The 19,671-nt window shown below is 46.3% G+C and overlaps 1 protein-coding gene across 1 annotated transcript in view; it reads right to left on the bottom strand.

The window, feature by feature from the left end:
* Hsc70-5 (Heat shock protein 70 cognate 5) overlaps positions 1-19,671 on the bottom strand; it is an 83,197-nt gene that overhangs the window by 26,549 nt on the left and 36,977 nt on the right. The window contains exons 11-12 of the mRNA XM_037427397.2: positions 11,575-11,712; positions 10,671-10,775 (exon numbers count right to left, since the gene is read on the bottom strand). Coding sequence (XP_037283294.1) covers positions 10,671-10,775; positions 11,575-11,712 — 243 coding nt within the window. The remainder of the gene's footprint in view (positions 1-10,670; positions 10,776-11,574; positions 11,713-19,671) is intronic.

Genomic DNA, 19,671 nt, shown 5'->3' with positions numbered 1-19,671 from the left:
AAGTTCAGTGAATATTTGTAACTAAGTGCTTAATTATGCTAATTACAACTTCATCACATAAAATATGTGCAATAATTTCAGTATATGGTTTAATTAAATTACAATCTTTTCTGCCATACCTATGTGAAGAAGAAAACGCATCATTGGCAAGCAACATCGTCACCGCTTGGGTACTGGATGCTGGGCTTTTCTCGCTCGGCTGGTGCTGATCATCGCCGGCATCTGCTTAACCGTTGCTCTTTCCCGATCGCGTTTCATCATAGGACCACCGTCCCAACAGTCGCCAATAAACCCCTTTTCAATTGGTGGAGGTGCTGACATTCCCGTCGCCTGAACCTGGATGCTGCCATTCGGCGTCGCCTAAACCTGGAGCTGCGCAACCGAACGCTACCTCCCATCATGGCTACCAACAAGGCGCAACCTGGCTCTTCCACTCCATCCCCCAGCAACCCCGGCGTTCTTCGTTTGCGAGAGCCCAAGGTCTTTAGCGGAGCTGATGAGACCGACGTGGAAGACTGGTTCGCTAACTACAAACTGGTGAGCGCAAACAACAAGTGGGATGACGCAGACAAGTCGACTAACGTCATCTTTTACCTCACTGACGCGGCCGAAATGTGGTATAACAACCACAAAAACGCCATTACGACGTGGTCCATCTTCAAAACGTCGTTTGCTGACGTTTTCGGCCGACCCGCTGTCCGCAAGTCCAGAGCCGAACAACGCTTGCGGACTCGCGCACAGAAGCCATTTGAATCGTTCACCAGTTACATCGAAGACATTATTGGTCTTTGCAACCGTGTGAACACCGCCATGCCCGAGTCGGAGAAGATTCAACACATCCTCAAAGGGATAAATGACGGCGCATTTCAGATGCTCCTGGCGCGCAATCCTGCCACCGTTGCGGAACTTGTGACTTTATGTCAAAGTTTCAACGAGTTGAGGAAGCAGTGCGCCCTGACTCGGCCATTTTCCTCACACGCTGACTCACTATCTAGTCTTACTTCTGTTCCTGATTACTCAACAACCCTGCGAGAGATCAAAGACTTTGTGCGTGAAGAAGTAGCTCGGCAGCTGTCGATTCCCTTCACGCAGCAGGCGCCGTCCTCTCGTCTGCCCTCCCCACTCCGTGACGTTATTGCCGAAAAGGTACCTCAGGCTGTTCACGTCGCTGCCCACCAGCAGCCTGTGGCCATGCCTGTTCCCCATGCGCCTGCTATGCAGCCCGTGGCCGCGCCTCTTACTTATGCCCAGGTGGTACGCAGCAGACCCAGCCAGCAGCGTTTTCCCCCCCCCTTGTCTGCACTTGCTCCCCACTCTACCCCTCTTTTGACACCTTGGGCCACACCGCGAGTCAGCAATTCCTGGTGCACTGCTGACAATCGGCCAATCTGCTACGCCTGTGGTACTCCAGGACACGTGGCACGATATTGTCGTCGTCGCTTCCAATCGCAACACAACGCTACTTGCCGTTACCGTATGACCCGCAGCCCAAGCACCTACCTGCTCCCTACCCCTCACCGCAGTATGGCTACACTAACCTTCCCGAATCTCAGTCACCCCAGCCCCCATCTCCGACTCGCTCCCCGCTTGCCGTCTCCTCGCTTGCCGTCTCCTCTCGATCTCTGTCCCTAATGCGTCCCCGACCCGCTTCCTCTAACCGGGAAAACTGAACGCCGCAGTTCCAGAGGCAAGAACTGCGCCGTCGTCGAAATGCCCGAGTCCTCGCACTTCACCTGCTAATGTCGTCGCCATATCTGTTGATGGTGTTTCTACCTTTGCCCTCATCAACACAGGTGCTGCCGTTTCTGTTATAGCCGTCCAGCTCTGCCACTCCCTACGCAAAGTGACCATGCCGCTCTCTGGACTATCGCTTCGTACGGCTAGCGCACAACCAGTTCGACCTCTCGGCACCTGTACAGCCCGCATATTCATCCAAGGCTCTATGTACGTTGTCGAGTTCATCGTCCTTTCGGTGTGCTCGCATGACGTCATCGTGTGTATCATGTCGTCATCGACTGCGCACGCGCTGAAGTTCAATTTTCGCACCTGTCTGACGAACTTTTGCACGAAACTCTTGAGCGGTCCCCAAAACTCGTCGTGCGTGAAGACACTGAAATTCCGCCAGCCTCTCTTGCCGTTGTCCCTGTTTGATGCGATGACAATAACGATGCTACAGTAATGTTTACACCTTCCGATATTTCCATGAGCCGCAGAGCCATTTCCTTGCCTTTCGCTACACTTGACGTCACTGCTGGCCGAAGCAATATTTTCGTCCACAACAACCTTTCTGCACCGCTTACGCTACTTGCCGGCGAATGTCTCGGTCGAGTGGAGTACCTCGATTCCTCTTTATTCCTTAACATGCCAGACGAATCGTGCAGTAACGCCTCGACCGAACTTCATGCCCTTTCCCCACTGGAATGCTCGTCGAGTGACACCTTCTCGAGTTCCATCGCCGACACCTTAAGTGCCCATGAACGCGCCGAGCTTCTTAATCTCCTCCAGCACTTCACGAGTTCATTCGACGTTTCTCAGCCGCAATTGGGTCGGACTTCCGCAGTGCACCACTACATTGACACCGGTTCGCACCAGCCATTGCGTCAAAGACTGTACCGTGTCTCTGCTGCAGAACGTCACGTCATCAACGACCAGGTCGAAGAGATGCTACGCCGTGGCGTCATTCAACCATCGCACAGTCCTTGGGCATCTCCTGTCGTTCTAGTTCGAAAGAAGGATGGATCGATTCGATTTTGCATCGACTACCGGCGATTAAACAAGGTGACGCGGAGGACGTCTATCCATTACCGCGCATCGACGACACCCTTGACAGCCTCCAAGGAGCCGAATTCTTCTCCTCCTTAGACTTACGATCGGGATACTGGCAGGTTCCTATGGCAGAAGCTGATCGCCAGAAAACTGCGTTCATTACACCAGATGGCCTGTACGAATTTAACGTAATGCCATTTGGGCTTTGTAATGCTCCTGCCACGTTTGAACGACTCATGGACAACACACTGCGTGGACTGAAGTGGTCTGTGTGTCTATGCTACCTCGACGACATTGTCGTTTTCTCTCCCGATTTTCCTACACATCTGCTTCGGCTCCAACTGGTTCTGACATGTTTAACCAACGCTGGGCTCCAACTGAACCTTAAAAAGTGCCGCATCGCCGCGTGAGAGCTGTCCATCTTGGGACACATCGTGTCCAAGCATGGTGTTCTACCCAACCCTGGAAAACTGCGAGCAGTCGCTGAGTTCCCGAAACCTACTACACTGAAAGAATTACGCAGTTTTGCTGGACTATGCTCGTACTTCCGGCGCTTTGTGCGAAATTGTGCGTCGATCATGTCACCACTGACCAACCTCCTACGCGGTGACGCAGACCTTTCATCCTGGTCTCCTGACTGCGACGTTGCGTTTGCCACGCTCCGTAGTCTGCTAACATCTCCTCCAATTCTTCGGCATTTCGACCCAACAGCTGCAACGGAAGTTCACACAGACGCTAGCGGGGTTGGTCTTGGCGCTGTCCTCGTCCAACGCAAGCCAGGCTACTCCGAATATGTCGTCGCTTATGCGAGTCGCACGCTTACTAAAGCTGAGGCCAATTACAGCGTCACTGAAAAGGAGTGCTTGGCGCTAGTATGGGCCCTTCGCAAGTTCCGCCCTTATTTGTACGGTCGCCCATTCGACCTGGTAACGGACCACCATGCACTTTGTTGGCTCGCCACATTGAAGGATCCTTCTGGCCGCCTAGCTCGGTGGGCACTGCGAATCCAGGAGTACAACATTCACGTCGTCTATCGCAGCGGACGCAAGCATTCTGACGCCGACGCCCTGTCGCGTTCACCTTTACCTCCAGACTCGGCCTGCGGAACCACTGGTACCAACTCCGTCGCATCTCTCGACCTCGACTCCTTTGCCAGTGAACAACACAAGGACCCGTGGATCGCTTCCCTTTTTGACTCTCTCTCTGGATCGTCAACCACTGCGGTACCACGATCTCTCCGACGTCAAGCTGCTCATTTCGCCATACGTGATTGGCTGCTACACCGACGCAACTACGCCCCTGAAGGTCATAAGTGGCTCTTGGTTGTCCCACGCAGCTTGCGATCACGAATCTGCGCCTCCTTTCACGACGATCCCCAATGTGGTCATGCCGGAGTTTTCAAAACTTACGAACGCATTCGCTATCGCTTCTACTGGCGCGGAATGTATAATTTTGTTCGAAAATTTGTAATGGGCTGCCCTGACTGCCAACGCCGCAAGTCACCGTCTTTCCACTCGTCCGGTGCGCTTCAACCACTTCCGTGCCCTGCCAAACCTTTCGATCGGATCGGAATTGATCTCTATGGCCCTCTACCGACAACATCAGATGAAAATCGGTGGATCATAGTCGCTGTGGACCATTTAACACGCTACACTGAGACCGCCGCCCTTCCAAGTGCCACTGCGCGAAACGTGGCATCTTTCGTCCTTCATCACTTCATACTACTACATAGTGCACCTCGAGAACTACTAAGTAACCGAGGTCGACCTTTCCTATCAGAAGTCGTCACGTCTCTGCTTTCTGAATGCCATGTTGTTCATCGCAAGACCACGGCATACCACCCGCAGACTAACGGGCTCACGGAGAGATTTAACTGCACCCTTGGCGATATGCTCGCAATGTATGTGACATCCAATCATACTAACTGGGATCGCATTCTTCCATTCATCACGTTCGCATACAACACCGTGGCACAGTCTACCACTGGATTTTCATCTTTCTTTCTTCTTTATGGGCGCGAACCATCCCACACCATCGACACTCTCCTTCCATACCGTCCTGACGCATCCGAATGCCCATCTGTGTTCGAAGCTGCCGGAAATGCGGAAGAGTGCCGTGAACTCGCACGCACCTTTACGTCACAAGAACAGCAGCGCCAGAAGGAAAACAACGCCGACTCTTCACAAAGCCACAGCTATTCCCCGGGATCACTTGTATGGCTGGCTATTCCTTACCAAACCCCCGGCCTTTCCTCAAAACTCGTTCCAAAGTACGAGGGCCCATACCGCGTTTTGGAGGAAACCTCGCCGGTGAATTTTCTCATTGAACCACTTTCCCCATCTCACGACATGCGCCGGCGTGGACGTGACATCGTCCACGTCGCCCGCCTTAAGCCATATCATAGCCCTCTGCCTCCAGACTCTTAGGTCGCCAAGATGGCTCTTTTTCTACGAGGGCAAATTGTGAAGAAGAAAACGCATCGTTGGCAAGCAACATCGCCACCACTTGGGTACTGGGTGCTGGGCTTCTCTCGCTCGGCTCGTGCTGATCATCGCCGGCATCTGCTTGACCGTTGCTCTTTCCCGATCGCGTTTCATCGTAGGACCACCGTCGCAACAGTCGCCAATAAACCCCTTTTCACCTATCACACCACACCTTCATACAAAGAATTTGGTTTGAAATCCATACGTGTTCTTTGTAAATCATGAAAAGGAGTAATCATGAAAAGAAGTCAAATATCACAAGGAAAACCTGAGATCACAATTTTTAGGTGTCTTAGAGACGTAAAGAAAAGTTGAAACTTTAAACGCAGCTTTCTCAATACTGTTTTTTTTTTTTTTGGCATTATTCTCAGCCGCTCAACATGGGTCAATGAAGAAATAATTTGTCTCTCGTAAAGTATTTGCGATATCGCTTCAAAATTTTTATGGAAGCACTGTGAGGTCATTCTTAGTGTCTGTGCCAATTTTCATCAATATCCAACAAGAAACAAAAACGTTCATCGAAAAAAGCCTGTCGAAAACTTCGACAGGATTTTTCTCACAAGTGTGTTTTGGGCATTGTGCATTGCTCGTGGAAAGAGTAGCACGGCAATGACTGGACGGATTTTGATTGTTTTTTTTTCCTGAATCCCTGAACACTGCTTGTGGGTACAGCAATCTTCAATTTCTGTTTTATGCCCTGTTTTTTTTTTCTAGAAGATGATTTGTCCGTGCCACTGTTTCTGACAATGTGTGTCGGCAGCCATGATGATCTCTAAAAAAAAAAAAAAGAGAACTTATTAAAGAATTCTGAGAGTGCCATACCCTGTAGCTTTCTTTTGAGTGAAGATCAACACCATTCACAGCTTCCTGGCATGTTTTGTAACAGCTGATTGATATGATTGATATGTGGGGTTTAACGTCCCAAAACCACTATATGATTATGAGAGACGCCGTAGTGGAGGGCTCCGGAAATTTAGACCACCTAGGGTTCTTTAACGTGCACCCAAATCTGAGCACACGGGCCTACAACATTTCCTCCTCCATCGGAAATGCAGCCGCCGCAGCCGGGATTCGAACCCGCGCCCTGCGGGTCAGTAGCCGAGTACCTTAGCCACTAGACCACCACGGCTGGGCTGTTTTGTAACAGCGCTAGGCTTTCCACAAGCAGACTATGTAATTGGACCATGTAGCATTATGTAACTTGAGAACTACTGAAGGTATGATGATGAAACTGCATATTTCCCTATTCAAGACACTTATGAGTATGCATGTCAAATTTCATTGCTGTAGGTCAACAATAAAAGTTTTTTTTTTTTTAAACGCCACCTCCCCCCTTAAGGGGAGATGCGGGTCGAAAAACGCGTTTTTTACGAAATTACCGATTTTTTATTTTTTTATAAGATTAGTACCTCTACTGTTATAAGAAATTAATACAGGTCAAGACATAACTAAAAATGCTTTAAAATTGCATCTAAAGGGCACAAGGGGCTTATTAAAGGTCAAAAGTGTGCAGTCTTCGAGCACCTTGCCGCTGATAACGCACCGCTGCTCGCCATTGTTGATCGCATGAGTCGAAGAGTCGAGCCTCACTCTTCAAATACTAACAGTTGCTCTCGCTGATGCAGTGCAAGAAATAATAAAAAAAAGCACTGTTCTGCGTGTTTTTCGAGCGCCGCGACTGGCTTATCACATGGTACGAATTGGGGACCGCCATTGGCCGCTGTGCGCCTGTTTGTGCTGTGAAACCTATTTGCGGGGTCCATGTCTTGTCGAGCAGTGCAGCTGAACAATGCTTTTTTCGTGTAATTATCTCCTTTATGAATGAAAAAAAGCATTGCTCACAAGTGAAAGCAGTTGTGCGGCGCGCTCTGTAGGAATAGACTACGAGCAGCTGGTCCGATTTGCGGCAGTTGTTGGCTTGAAAAAGCCAATGCATCAAAAGTCATTCACACCAGTCAGCCGGCAAGTTCTTGATGAGACAATGGATGACCTCAGCACCAATCTTGAGAGGTCGAAAGAGCTCGCAGTGAGAGAACTTAGCAGGGATGACACTGCTATTATGTACGACGGTAAGTGGCACAAGCATGGCTGCAAAATGGCATGACACTCGGCTTAGTTTGAATTTCGCAGTCCTGTCAAACTTTTTCCTAGCTTGCAGTTGGCACAAGGCTCTGCCAGATGGAGCGGTAGTTTGGCAAGCGTTTCATGGCCCTGTCTGTAAGCGAAATGTCTGTGAAGAGTTGGCTTGAAAAAGCCGAGAAGTACAAACTCATGGTACTGGCGTATTTTAGTCGCAGTGGCCACTACAAGAAGGATTGTTGTTTTTGGTGTGTAAATTTCATCTGATTTATTGATATCTTTCATAAATAAAAACTCAATTTTAACTTTAAAACTCATTTTCCTCAAAACACAAATTTGGTCATTTTTTTTTCAATGTACCCCTCCTTTTTCGGGCACTTCTAGTGCTCGGATCTGCATAAAATTTTCCCAAAATTTTTCCAAAGTTTGACAAATGCAATTATCTAGTTTAAATTTCAATATTTCATTGTATAATAAAAACATTGTACGTATACCTTTACTAGGGTAAGTGAAATATGGACTTTTTACCTCTATTATTTTTCACGCGTATTACTAATTTTGTATGTGCTTCCTAATTAGTTATTTGCACTCTGCACTTTATTTGAAGCATTATGAGCTATGAATAGTAAAAAATTACAGAAGTTTAGTGATGAAAAGAGGAGAGCAAAAGGGTTAAGGTTTTCACTTTGTCATGATGAAGAGCTAGAAGTGTGAAACTTGCAAGAAAACTAATTATATATTTCAAATCAGCATAAAAAGTTACATAAACAGCTCAAGTTTCATTGCTCTAGCGTGAATATTAAAAAAAAAAGTGTCTACGAGTAGCATCTCCGCTTAAGGGGGGACACTGTACTCGAGACGAAATGCCAGATATTTTCATGAGTTTATAAAGAAAATTCACAGTATAATTCAGTTTTTGATGCTGATTTCAAAAATGTAAATACTGTTCCTCTAAACTAGTTTTTGAGATATCCTAAAACTATTTACCTATCGTTTGCCAGTATAATAACACAAGAAATTTGTATTGCAGAGCCACTATTGGCACATGCCTGTGTACCTATGAACATAAGCCACACAACCGTAGGAGTACTTTTTTTTACTTGATAGTTTTAGCAAGCGTTTTTCGCACCTTGCATTTCAGTGTTGCAGACACACCCGCTTCATGGTCAGATTTCTGGCAAAAATCAAACTTTTTGAAGATCTCAATAAAAAATTCGCACCTACCATTGTGTAAACTAAAGGTACAGCTACATGTAACAACAAAAATGACAGTCCTAGCTGCTCTGGAGGCAAAGATATTTTTTAGACAAGTTTGCAACTGCAGCAAAATTTGAATCCTGAGAAATCATGCAAAAACACAAGTCCATTTTGGGCAGACAACAGCATGGAAGACCTGTTTATTTACAATGATTTGCAAATTTTGCTTTCTTAGTAGGCACCAGGCATGTAGTCCTTCTGTTTTGCGTCACCTAAATTGAGTTTTTTCAATGCCCGATGCATGTTTTCCGCAGAGGCACACTTGAGAGCTAATGCGGTTGCCGTGGGCTCGTCTGCCGACTAGGCCGCTTATCAGTTCGCTGACGCCTATGTGCGACAAATGTGCACGCATAATCCGCGATCCATGTATAATAAAGCGGTTTTCCGGCTTGTCCAGATTGAGTTGATGTCGCAGACCGAACTCATGCACTTGCTCATCAATTTCAAGGCTCGAAGAGCAGTGAGGTGTTAGTTTCCTTTTCACGCAAGATTGCCACATTTTCGAGTGGAGGCCGCGGCACAATATGTTCATCATTGCGGAAGCGTCGTTACAAGCTCTCTATCTGTTGCGTATAACATATTCTCTGTTATTGCCTTCATTGCGCGGGCGGCGAGCACGTTCACCGTAAACGAATTGATTTTCTGTTCGCCGACGCGCGGCGAACTCCACTCCTATGACCTGTCACGGAGTTCCGCGCGTTTAGCGATAAGATTGCGCTTTCGTTCCATCGTTGCAAAGATTGCTATCTCTCGTAGCTTCACTTCTGCTTTTTTACTTGCCGCCCTGTAACTGTTGAGGCTCCAAAACACTAACGCTTTCAGCTACGATGTCAACAACCGACCGGCTCGTACGCAAGTTAGGCCTACACCGGTGACACGGCGACCGCCGCTGAATGCCGCAAGTTTGCTATCCTCCCCGTCTTGAGTGATAGAGGGGCTCTTTCTGAAGTTTACAGCGAACGAATGATCGTCACACCCACTTCACAAATTAGTGCGGCGAGGAACTTTTTCACTGCGCAGGCAGTCGGCAGCACCATGACAAAATGGCGCATGTCAGTGCACGTCACGATGAAGAAGCAGACGCCGGAAACGCCACTTGGCCAATGGGGTGCCTAGGTTTTGTCACGTGCCCCAAACAGCCAATAGAATCACGCGGTTCTTCTTCTCGATGACGCGTTTTTGCTGAAAAAACAATAAGCAAGGCGAGCCACTGGTGGCGGAAAATTGAAGATGAAGAACGACCCTTCCAAATGAGACCAAGATGACCACGATAGCTCATGTGTAACGGCAACGATTCGGCATGGAAAAAGCGCGACTTTAGCGTCTATTTGTGCGCAGATTCATCTCACAGAGGTGTTATAAATTGATTTTATGCCATAAATAATGACACGAGAAGCTTGAAATTTCTCAGATAAGTGCAAAAATAGTTGCAGAATCCGAAAATGTCAACTTTAAAAAGTCGGGTTTTTTTCGCGATTTTCGGCCTTTCAAGACCCGTGGGTCTTGAAAGGCGGCGGCGCGAACGGCGTGGGCAAAAACGGGTGGCGGTGGCGCACAGCTTTACACAGACGCCCCTTCGGGGATTCTGTACATGAGGGTGTTGAAGATGTGTCAAGGGAGTTTTTGAGACGTCATGCATGTCTACTGGTGCGTATCACATATTCTGTTATTGCAGTTGCTCAGTGGTTACAGCAGGTTACAGTGCTCAGCTGCTCACCTGAAACAAGTGGTTTTGATCACAATCGCGTTTTGATCGAGAGGAAATGCCGGAGGCTAGTGTGCTGTGAAATTTCAGTGCAGGTTTAAAACTACACACTTTTAACGCGTCTAAAGCTCTTGCAACAAAATGCAGATACCTCACATGTGACCCTCCACTACATGACACTCATCTTAGGTTGTGTTTTGTGTTATAGTATTTGTATGAATATTTAGCAGCTCTACATCAACAGGTGAGCTTACTCCACAACATCCCACAAACTTTTATATCCCAATTATCAGCCAGCAAATGCAAAAACTCTAAATGTGATTTGCTACACATTCAAGCTGGGAAGTTTTGTGAAAAGGCAAGGAGAGAACTGGACTCACCAAGCTGAACTGACCAAGAAGTTTATTGTCAGAGGCCATTTCCCGTTCACCTTGGTGCACCTTGATTTCTACCTGTGTCTGGCCATCAGCAGCTGTAGAGAAGACCTGCAACAGCAGAAGCCCTTGCAATGATATATCATGCCAACACTGCAAACAATTTTAGGCACTTCAGACAATAAATCCGAGCTCAGTTCATTTTCTCCTCAAGGGGGTCTCCCCATTAGGAGACGAAAAATTGTACATCACTGCTCAGCCATCTATTACACACTATGCTATTGCAAAACTTAAGTCATCAGCAAAAACTAACATGAAATAGCTGTAAAAGCATAGCACTTGTAATTAACAAAAAAAAGCTTGTGAAAACTACCTTAAAACCCATATTACTGGCTGTATTTGCCCCAGATGGAAATTACCAAAAACAGGTTTTCCAAAGTACTTCGTGAAAGATTACCGCTACAGAACAAAATCCACATCTTAATATCAAGCATTTCCTTTTTGAAAAACTTTGCTCTAGCCGCTTTTCTATCAACAATGTTATGTCACGATGATAGCATGCATGACAAGCAGGTGTGTCGTGACCACGGTGATAACTCAAGGAAAGATCGCGACGTAGGCTAGGATTGATTAGTTATGTGGCACACATGCTCCCCCAAATACTAAACTTTTTTTTCTCAAGGAGTACATGTTGTTCCATATACTCTTGGTGTGACAAAATGATGTCATACATAACTACATAGTGAGAGCATGTGGGGTAATATGACATTCATCAGTTTATCAACGATCCCACACAAGTAACTTGATCAGCATGAATGGCACTAAAATTACTTTTTATAAAATCCAAATTTACAAATAAAGACTACAATGTTAACAAAGACACACATGCCAATGGAGGAAGAGAACCAACCTGACTCTTCTTGGTAGGAATGGTTGTGTTTCGGTTAATTAACTTGGTGAATACACCTCCTAAAGTTTCAATTCCAAGAGAAAGTGGGGTTACATCCAGCAACAGGACATCTGTCACATCTCCAGCCAAGACACCGCCCTGAAAACCAGAATGTCATTAACTCATGCCAATAAGTATACACTAAACCTCAACAAAGTTCCATCGTACACGAAAATATGTTTGCTATATCCAAAAATTCGTTATAAAGATATACTCCCACACTATATCTACGGCAAGACTATTTATTTACTCTGTTATAACAGATATTTCGTTATATCCAAGTTTGTTATATCGAGGTTTGAGAGCAATTATGTGTGCTTAAAAAATGCCAGAGCAGTGAAGCAAGACACTAATAGAATCCACTACTGCAAAATTACAGAGACCTGAAATCATGGGAAATATTTACGAAGTTCAGAATGTGCTCAGAGACAATATAAACATTGTGGAGGATGAACCTATGAAAAGAAAAAAAGAGAGGGAGAGGTTGAAGTGCCACCCAAAGCCTTGTCGAGAAGTGCCCGCTTAAATCACACTGATGTTTTATACGGTAGCAATGAATCCTTGACACTATTTCTATATTAGTCACACCCACACATATATAACAGAAAAAAAAAATCAAATGGGAATCAGTGCAACATACCACATACTTCAATATAAAATTGAATATTTTCAGTGCTTCGGCGAGCAGATTGCCTTCCCAGGAATATGTGGGTATTCATTATTTTTTGCTTTTCAGAAGCTTGTAGTGTAGTCTGTGGGCGGTAAATAGGAAATATGGTATTGATGTTATCATCATCAGCCTGACTGCCCAGGTCAAAGGCCTCTCCCATGTTCCACCAAAGAACCCAGTCCTGTGCTTGATGCTTCCATGTTTTACACACGCAAACTTCTTAATCTTGTCTGCCCACCTAACTTTCCCTCTCCACCTCACACGCTTGCCTTTTCTTAGAATATACCTATACTCGGCGACAATTTTCTGTGGCAGCACAGCCAAGGCTACGAAGCCCAAGCACGCCCTTTCTTACTACGCTTCTGCGTGTAGTCTACGAACGCTTACTTTGGTATGCTGCGCAGCATAATGAAAAATATAAAAAGAAAAGATGTAAATATATTGAAGATTGTTCACATTATTACTAAAAAGCATCACCTGTGTAGGTTTTTCGTTCTTTGCTGGTTTCTAGTTTTCTGGTTTTCTGGTGCCATTTCACCTTTTTCTTGTCCCGGAAAATAATGACGACGTCGCTCGGTTCCAACAAGTTCACATCGAAGCTTATAAGCGAGTATGGGTGGGTGTTCATCGGGTGAAGTGCATTCATCGAGCAGGTAGAAACGAAGACAGTAGTGCATTCTGAAATATTTTGTTTCCGGCACATGCAATCACCAAGTATTTGTCTGCAAGTCATATCATCAGCGCAAGTGGGACTCTAATCGCTATAGCCGCCTTGAAAGTGACGCTGGAGATCTGCCAGTTTTCAGCAACACCAGCTGCTTGGAAGAAAGAAGGCGATTGGAAACTGAACATAAAGCCAATGAACCTTTTTCTAAATTGTGTTACATACGTGGTCGGTGTTTCAGCTGGCTAATATTGTTGATACGACAACTCTGAAGATTGCGTACTGTAACACCACTCCTGTCGGTAACAGACGCGTTAATGTAATTACCCTGTTGACTGAAAAAAACAGCGTTCTTGGCCAAGTAACAGACGCGTTCATGTATATTACCCTGTTGACTGAAAAAAAAAAACAGCGTTCTTGGCCGAACGCGTTCACTTATATTACCCTGTTGAATGAAAAAAACAGCCTTCTTGGCCAAGTAAAAATTGCGTTCCACCAACTTCAATTTACGAACTTCAGACGCCTGCTCATGACCGATCGGTGTCAAAATTTCTGCTTCTCGTCGCTACCTTCGTGTCTCCTAAAAAACAATGTGAGCATCTGCAGCATGTTCTTGCGTCTCTAAAATAAGGGGAAATAATGATGCCGACCAAGTATGCACTGCAATTCAGGGAGATGATTTTTTGGCTTTGCATTGTTACAATTGCCCAGTACCTGCTCGGCTGCACCTTTCTTTTTTCTGGAACGAATCGCAATGCTCAAAGAAGCTTCCTGTTTTTTCTTTTAAAAATGAACATTTTATTTATTTCCTCCCAAATAAATGTAAGACAGATTTATTGCATGGTGGCCATGCGAAAAAGTACATGTTGGATGAGCTTGCGAAACCGAAATCGCACGAAAACAGACTACTTGGCGTAGTAACACATGTGCAGACGCTCCGTCCCCGTAGCTTTGGCTGCACTGCCCCAGAAAGTTGTCGCCGAGTATAGCTACCCTAGATGACCAGCGGTTATCTTGCCTACGCGCTAGTGCCCTGCCCATGTCAATTTTTCTTCATTTAACTATGATGTCCTTAAAGGAGCACTGACATTAAATTTACTCATGTGAAGATTTTTTCGAGAGTAGCTATCGACCCCCTAGCGCAAGTGAGGGCCGAATACCTATCACTTTTATTGATTAATGTCACTGGTATCTAGCACAATTCAAAACGGCCGGCAATCCCGCCATTTTTAGCGCTCGAAGCGCTACCAGTGATGCTACCTTGCGGTCACCTCCAGATCGCACCAGAGTTGATTACTTCTCCACAAAAAAGAGTGACGTCAGGCTCAGCTACTCGGCAAGCATTTCGTCTGCTAGGCGCACACTTTCAGTCATGCCTTGTCACCTGCATTGCCGTCATCGCCGTACAAAATGTTGACTAGGCTTGAATACGACAGTCTGTAGCGTGGAATCGCCGTGATTCGCAACGTCCAGACTCATTTTTGCTTCGATCGACCCTTTGCAGAACAGCCATTCCAAAATGAACACCGTTCCAAGCAGCAATGAGAAGGTCCCAAAGGATGCATGCTTCGGTCATGCTCGCTCATGCCTCTAAATTAGCTAAATATAGGTGCGTTTCGGTGTGCACAGCATTCAGTTATACACAAAGGAGTCAATAGAATATATATATAGGGAATGCACACTGGTGGAGATATAGAAAACGTTCCCTGCTTGCCAGGTTCTTTGCACTTCCAGATGGCCCCACCTATCGTCTCTATCCTGCTGTCTTGGTGAACTCATTGGTTGACAATACAGTGGAACTTCGATTATACGTCCCCCGGTCCTACGACGACCCGTGTTTTACGACGAATTGGCTCGGTCCCGGCAAAACTCCCATAGAAGCAATGTATTAAAAACCTCAATTGTACGACACAATTTTACGCCGGCCCCGCCTCGTACGACGCTTCCCTGGACTGACCGAGTAAAAAAAAAACAGAGACGACGACGCAGACTGCCACGCAGGCACACTCCGGCAGCGCGGCCGGATTAAAGTCGAGAAACCGAGCTCGTTTCTGCATTCCATGCTGCATTCTCTTTCCGCGGCGCTGCATTCACGGAGCCGCTTCAATTTTTCGGCACGCAACGCAGTCGCGGTCGGCCTAGGCTAGCTAGCCAAAGCCAACGTCGGCCAAAGCCAGCCGGAGCGCATTCATTTTGTCGCAGTGCACTGCGCACTTTTGTTGCGGTCTTGTTTTGTTTTTCTTTCCCCCTCTTTTTTTTTGTGGTTCGGGAGTGATTGAGCAGGTAACAAGGCAGATAATTTCGCGATCACTTTCGAGCGTGCGATAACGTTCACTAGATTTCGCATTGTTGCACGGGTTGCACCAGACATGTTGATCGGCGATTGTTGACAGCCACGGGAACCGGCCATGGTGTTTATCTACTAGAGGGCTGGGGCGTTTTAACCACACGCGATTGGTCAAAGCTTGCGCTGAGGTATGCGCTTGCAAAAATTGAATAGGCCCACTGCCATTTTGCCATTCAAACTGGTGGGTGTTCTGTGGCCATTCCTTCACGTGTGTGCATCGTTGATAGATTGTGCGCCGCAGCTGCTGAGTCCACGTGCCACATTTGTGCATTCTGACATTAGTACTCTTGGTTGTGACTTCTGCGTCTCGCGATGTCGCGAAACCGAAAACCGCTGACGCTCGGCGAAAAGCTTCGAGTTATTGAGGAGGCGGAGAAGCGGACCGGATCAACAAAGGCCAGCATTGCCCGCGACCTGAACATTCCCGAGTCGTCGCTGAAAACGATCCTCGCGAAGAAGGACAGCATCCTGCTGAATGCGTCAAAGTTCGGCCTGAACAGGAAGGCCGCGAAAGATGGCAAATACGCTGCCATGGAGAAGGCCCTCGTAGAGTGGTTGCGTCAGGCACGCAGTGCAGCTATTGCCGTGGATGGCGCAATTTTGAAGGAGAAGGCAGACATGATTGCGTTGCGCTGCGGCATTGACGACTTTAAAGCCTCCAACGGCTGGTTAGATCGTTTTAAAAAACGAAATGGAGTTGTTTACAGCCGCTGCTGCGGAGAGAGCTCGTCTGTCAGCTCCTCCACTGTTGAACAATGGACCGCATTGCTGCCGGAACTGATACGGCAGTACAAGCCTTGCGACGTATTCAACGCAGACGAAACTGGATTATTTTACAATATGCAGCCAGACCAGACTTTGACGTTCAAAGGAGAGGGTTGTCACGGCGGTAAGCGGAGCAAAGAGCGTCTTACTGTGTTGCTTTGCGCTAATGAAGACGGCTCGGAAAAGCTTCCTGCCCTCGTGATTGGCAAGTTTGAGAAGCCGCGATGCTTCAAAAATTTGAAAAGGCTGCCGTGCCAATACACGTTTAACCGCAAAGCCTGGATGACTGCTGCCAAGTTTGCTGCATATCTGCAGCAGCTAGACTCGAGAATGGGGGCTAAAGACAGAAAAATTCTTCTTCTGCTGGACAATGCGCCGTGCCATCCAACGGATACGTCGCATTTGAGGAATGTAAAAGTCGCATTTCTGCCCCCGAATTGCACAAGTCAGCTGCAGCCACTTGACGCCGGCGTCATCAAATGCATGAAGCAGAAATACAGGAAGTTTCTGGTTCAGCGTCGGCTAGCGGGCATGGAACGCAAGCAGATGGCCACGAAGCTCTCTGTGCTCGATGCAATGCACTACATCGCTAGTGCATGGGACGCGGTCACGCAGGAAACTATCGCCAACTCCTTCAGACACTGCGGTTTTACGAGAAGTGGCGGCTGTTTCAGTGAGGCTGCAGTGCTTGATGATGACGAACCCGAGTTTGGGCGCCTGGAGCTGCCTGGATCGTTCGCGGACTATGTTGGTGCCGACGACGATGTCGCTGTGTGCAGTGCAGTGTCGCTGGATGACATTATTGAAACTGTGCGTCCCGACTCTGCGGAAACTTCCGACGAAGAAGAGATGGACGATACCGCAGAGGCAAGCGCTTCCGTACCGACTTACACGGACGTGTTGGATTACGTCGACAACAGTCGCCGACCTCGTCGTTTGCGTGCGCATACGACGAGGTCGGCGACTTGCTGCAAGATGTCGCAGCTCTCGAAAGGAAACTGATGCGTCGTGGCTGGGCCAACTCGCAGAAAAAAATTACAGATTTTTTTAAGAGGTGAGAATAAAGGTTCGTTCACGCCTCCGATAAAATGCGTGGTTGTCATTTTTTCAAGTAATTTAATCTACGTTTACCGGAGTATCGCCGTATTGCGTTGCGGACTTGCTCAGGCATTATGTACTGACTGTTGTGGGGCAGCAATGATCGTCACTGCTTATATATCCTTAGTTTTTGGATTATACGACGCCCGCATTATACGACGGTTTTGCGTGGTCCCCTGAAAGTCGTATAATCGAGGTTTCACTGTAAATGATGCGGCTTGCTTACACTTCAAATACTCTCGCTTCGTTCATAACTATGGATAATAAGACAATGTTGTTTGTTTGTTTTTTAACACTGATGCTCGGTTTTGCACACTCCCATGTCTACCAAAAGCGCCCCTGCATATCTGCAATTGCTTGTTTGACTGCACTCAAAACATTCACATTAAACCTAACATAACACAATTCGTTTTCATATAATACGTTTAAGTACTTAAATTGCTTTGTACCGAGCACGAAGCATTTCTTTCAAATTTCACTGCTTTGACTACTTGCAACTAGAAGCGAGCCGATCAGCTTTTAGAGCTTTGATTACACGATCATAGATCGGGCTGCCAGTCTAGTGCTTCGTGGGGTGTTGTTTTACCGGTTTTTGTTTTTGAAATGGTGTTACGCTATAACTTAGTGATATAAACAAGCTAACGCAAGTGATTTATTATGCAATACTAAATCTGAATACATAGGAAAATTGCACGGCTGCTTTCAAGTTGAAAGTAGTTGATCATGCACTAAAAAACAGCAACAAGGCGACCGATAGGCACTTCAAAATAGACAAGTTATGTGTTCGCTACTGGCAACAGCAGCACGAGCAGCTGAAAGCCACCAAGATGCATTGGACCCTTTGTGAGCCAAAGACTAGGATGAATCGAACTTTATTTCGTAGGCAGAGAACTGCCACAACTGTGGACGATTCAGTGTTAGATGGCCATCAGCCCAAGGTTGGCGTCAAATGCTAACCTTTCACGGGCAACGCTAACGCTATGCCCCCAAGTTTTGCGTAGGGTATTTTATTATTTGCTTTCGGCTTTTGTGCCTCAAATAAATCTTGCCCTCTGTTGAACCTGTGGTTTTATTGTTAAATTAATCGTTAATTAGTTAAAATTGTTAACCGTTAATTAATTAGTTAAAATCGTTAATTAGTACTTCTCAAAGCTTGTAGTTAGTTTCCGGCGTGAGAATCTAGACTTGTGACCCCTTTGTTTTCTTTTTTCTTTGTACGTTCTCGTGGAAAAATTTCCCCGTGTAATACTCGCACTCCCCAACTTTTATTAGTCTTCCGGGAAAAAAAGTGGGAGGATTGTGAGAGTAAATATGGTAATTCAACAGTTTAAGCTTATTGTTTTGTTTGAGTGTCCCTTTAAAGCTTTGCCGAGTTAGAAAATAGTTTGCTATTAGAGGACAACTGGATTTCCCAGAGTTCAATAGAATGAAGATTGACAGCAGCGTCCAATGCATACATGACTGCCTAAAGGTTTCTCAAGTGCCTAAAAGTCTGAGTACAGTACAATCTTGTTAAACAGAACCTGCAAGGATCAGAAAAATATGTTCCATTTAACAACAATTCCACTTATTACTGATAGATGAACAGGGGCATTCAAGTACAAAAGTAATAATGTTAGAGTTCCATTTCAACAGCAATTCCACTTCCTGAGAGTGTACAGTCGAACCCCGCTACAACAAAAGGCGCTACAACGAAAAATTCACGGTTCCCCGTGAGCAGTCCGTAGGAGTCAATGCATAAATATTGTTGCCACAACCAACACTTTTTCTTCTGCCATCCCAAATTGCACGATGCAATGCCAAGCTCAGATATTTATTGCTATACCGTAAATACAATCTTTAACATTTTGATGCAGTTTCAGTACTTAAAAATATGTCTACGAAGTCTAACACACGCGTTAGCACCCCCAGACACCAGCGCTGTTCAGCAAGCATGGGCGCCACCATTGCTCGATAGTGATGGCAATGAGACTGCCCTGCTTTAGCCACTGGCTTGCTTTTGAACCGCAGACGTAAAGCTGAAGTTCAGTCACTCAGTTCATGGTTTCCTTCCCGTAGCTGCTGGGTGTATCCGGGGAACGGTGCCTTTTCCGATGCCAATGCTTGTCATTTTGTTCGCGCTTGGCCAGTGTGGTAACTAATCATAATGGCTGCTCGTCCGCATTATCAACAGAATCAGCTAGCCACGATTGATGGATGATAAGAATGGCATAGAATAAGGCAAAAGGCGCCACTTCACGATATCCTGCCTCCATTTCGGCGTTGTTGGATACACTTTGGTGGCGGACAGCTGCTGGTGTTAACGTGTTAATGCAACTGCTTGGTTCATTCAAGGAAGCGGTTGTAGGCGTTGTTTCAGCGTGCTTTTCACCATGGCCTCGCTATGCACGGGTGAGAATCGTGTCGTGACGCTGCTGGGAAAGATAAGGAAGCAGTGGACAATTTTTGAATTCTGAGAATAAACATTCCTTTGTTTTGCTAACTCAGATCAGCAATAATTTTTCGATTTCACTA

The sequence above is a fragment of the Rhipicephalus microplus genome, chromosome X (assembly GCF_043290135.1).
Source record: "Rhipicephalus microplus isolate Deutch F79 chromosome X, USDA_Rmic, whole genome shotgun sequence".
Lineage (NCBI taxonomy): Eukaryota > Metazoa > Arthropoda > Arachnida > Ixodida > Ixodidae > Rhipicephalus > Rhipicephalus microplus.
This window is presented reverse-complemented; position numbering and strand designations above follow the sequence as displayed.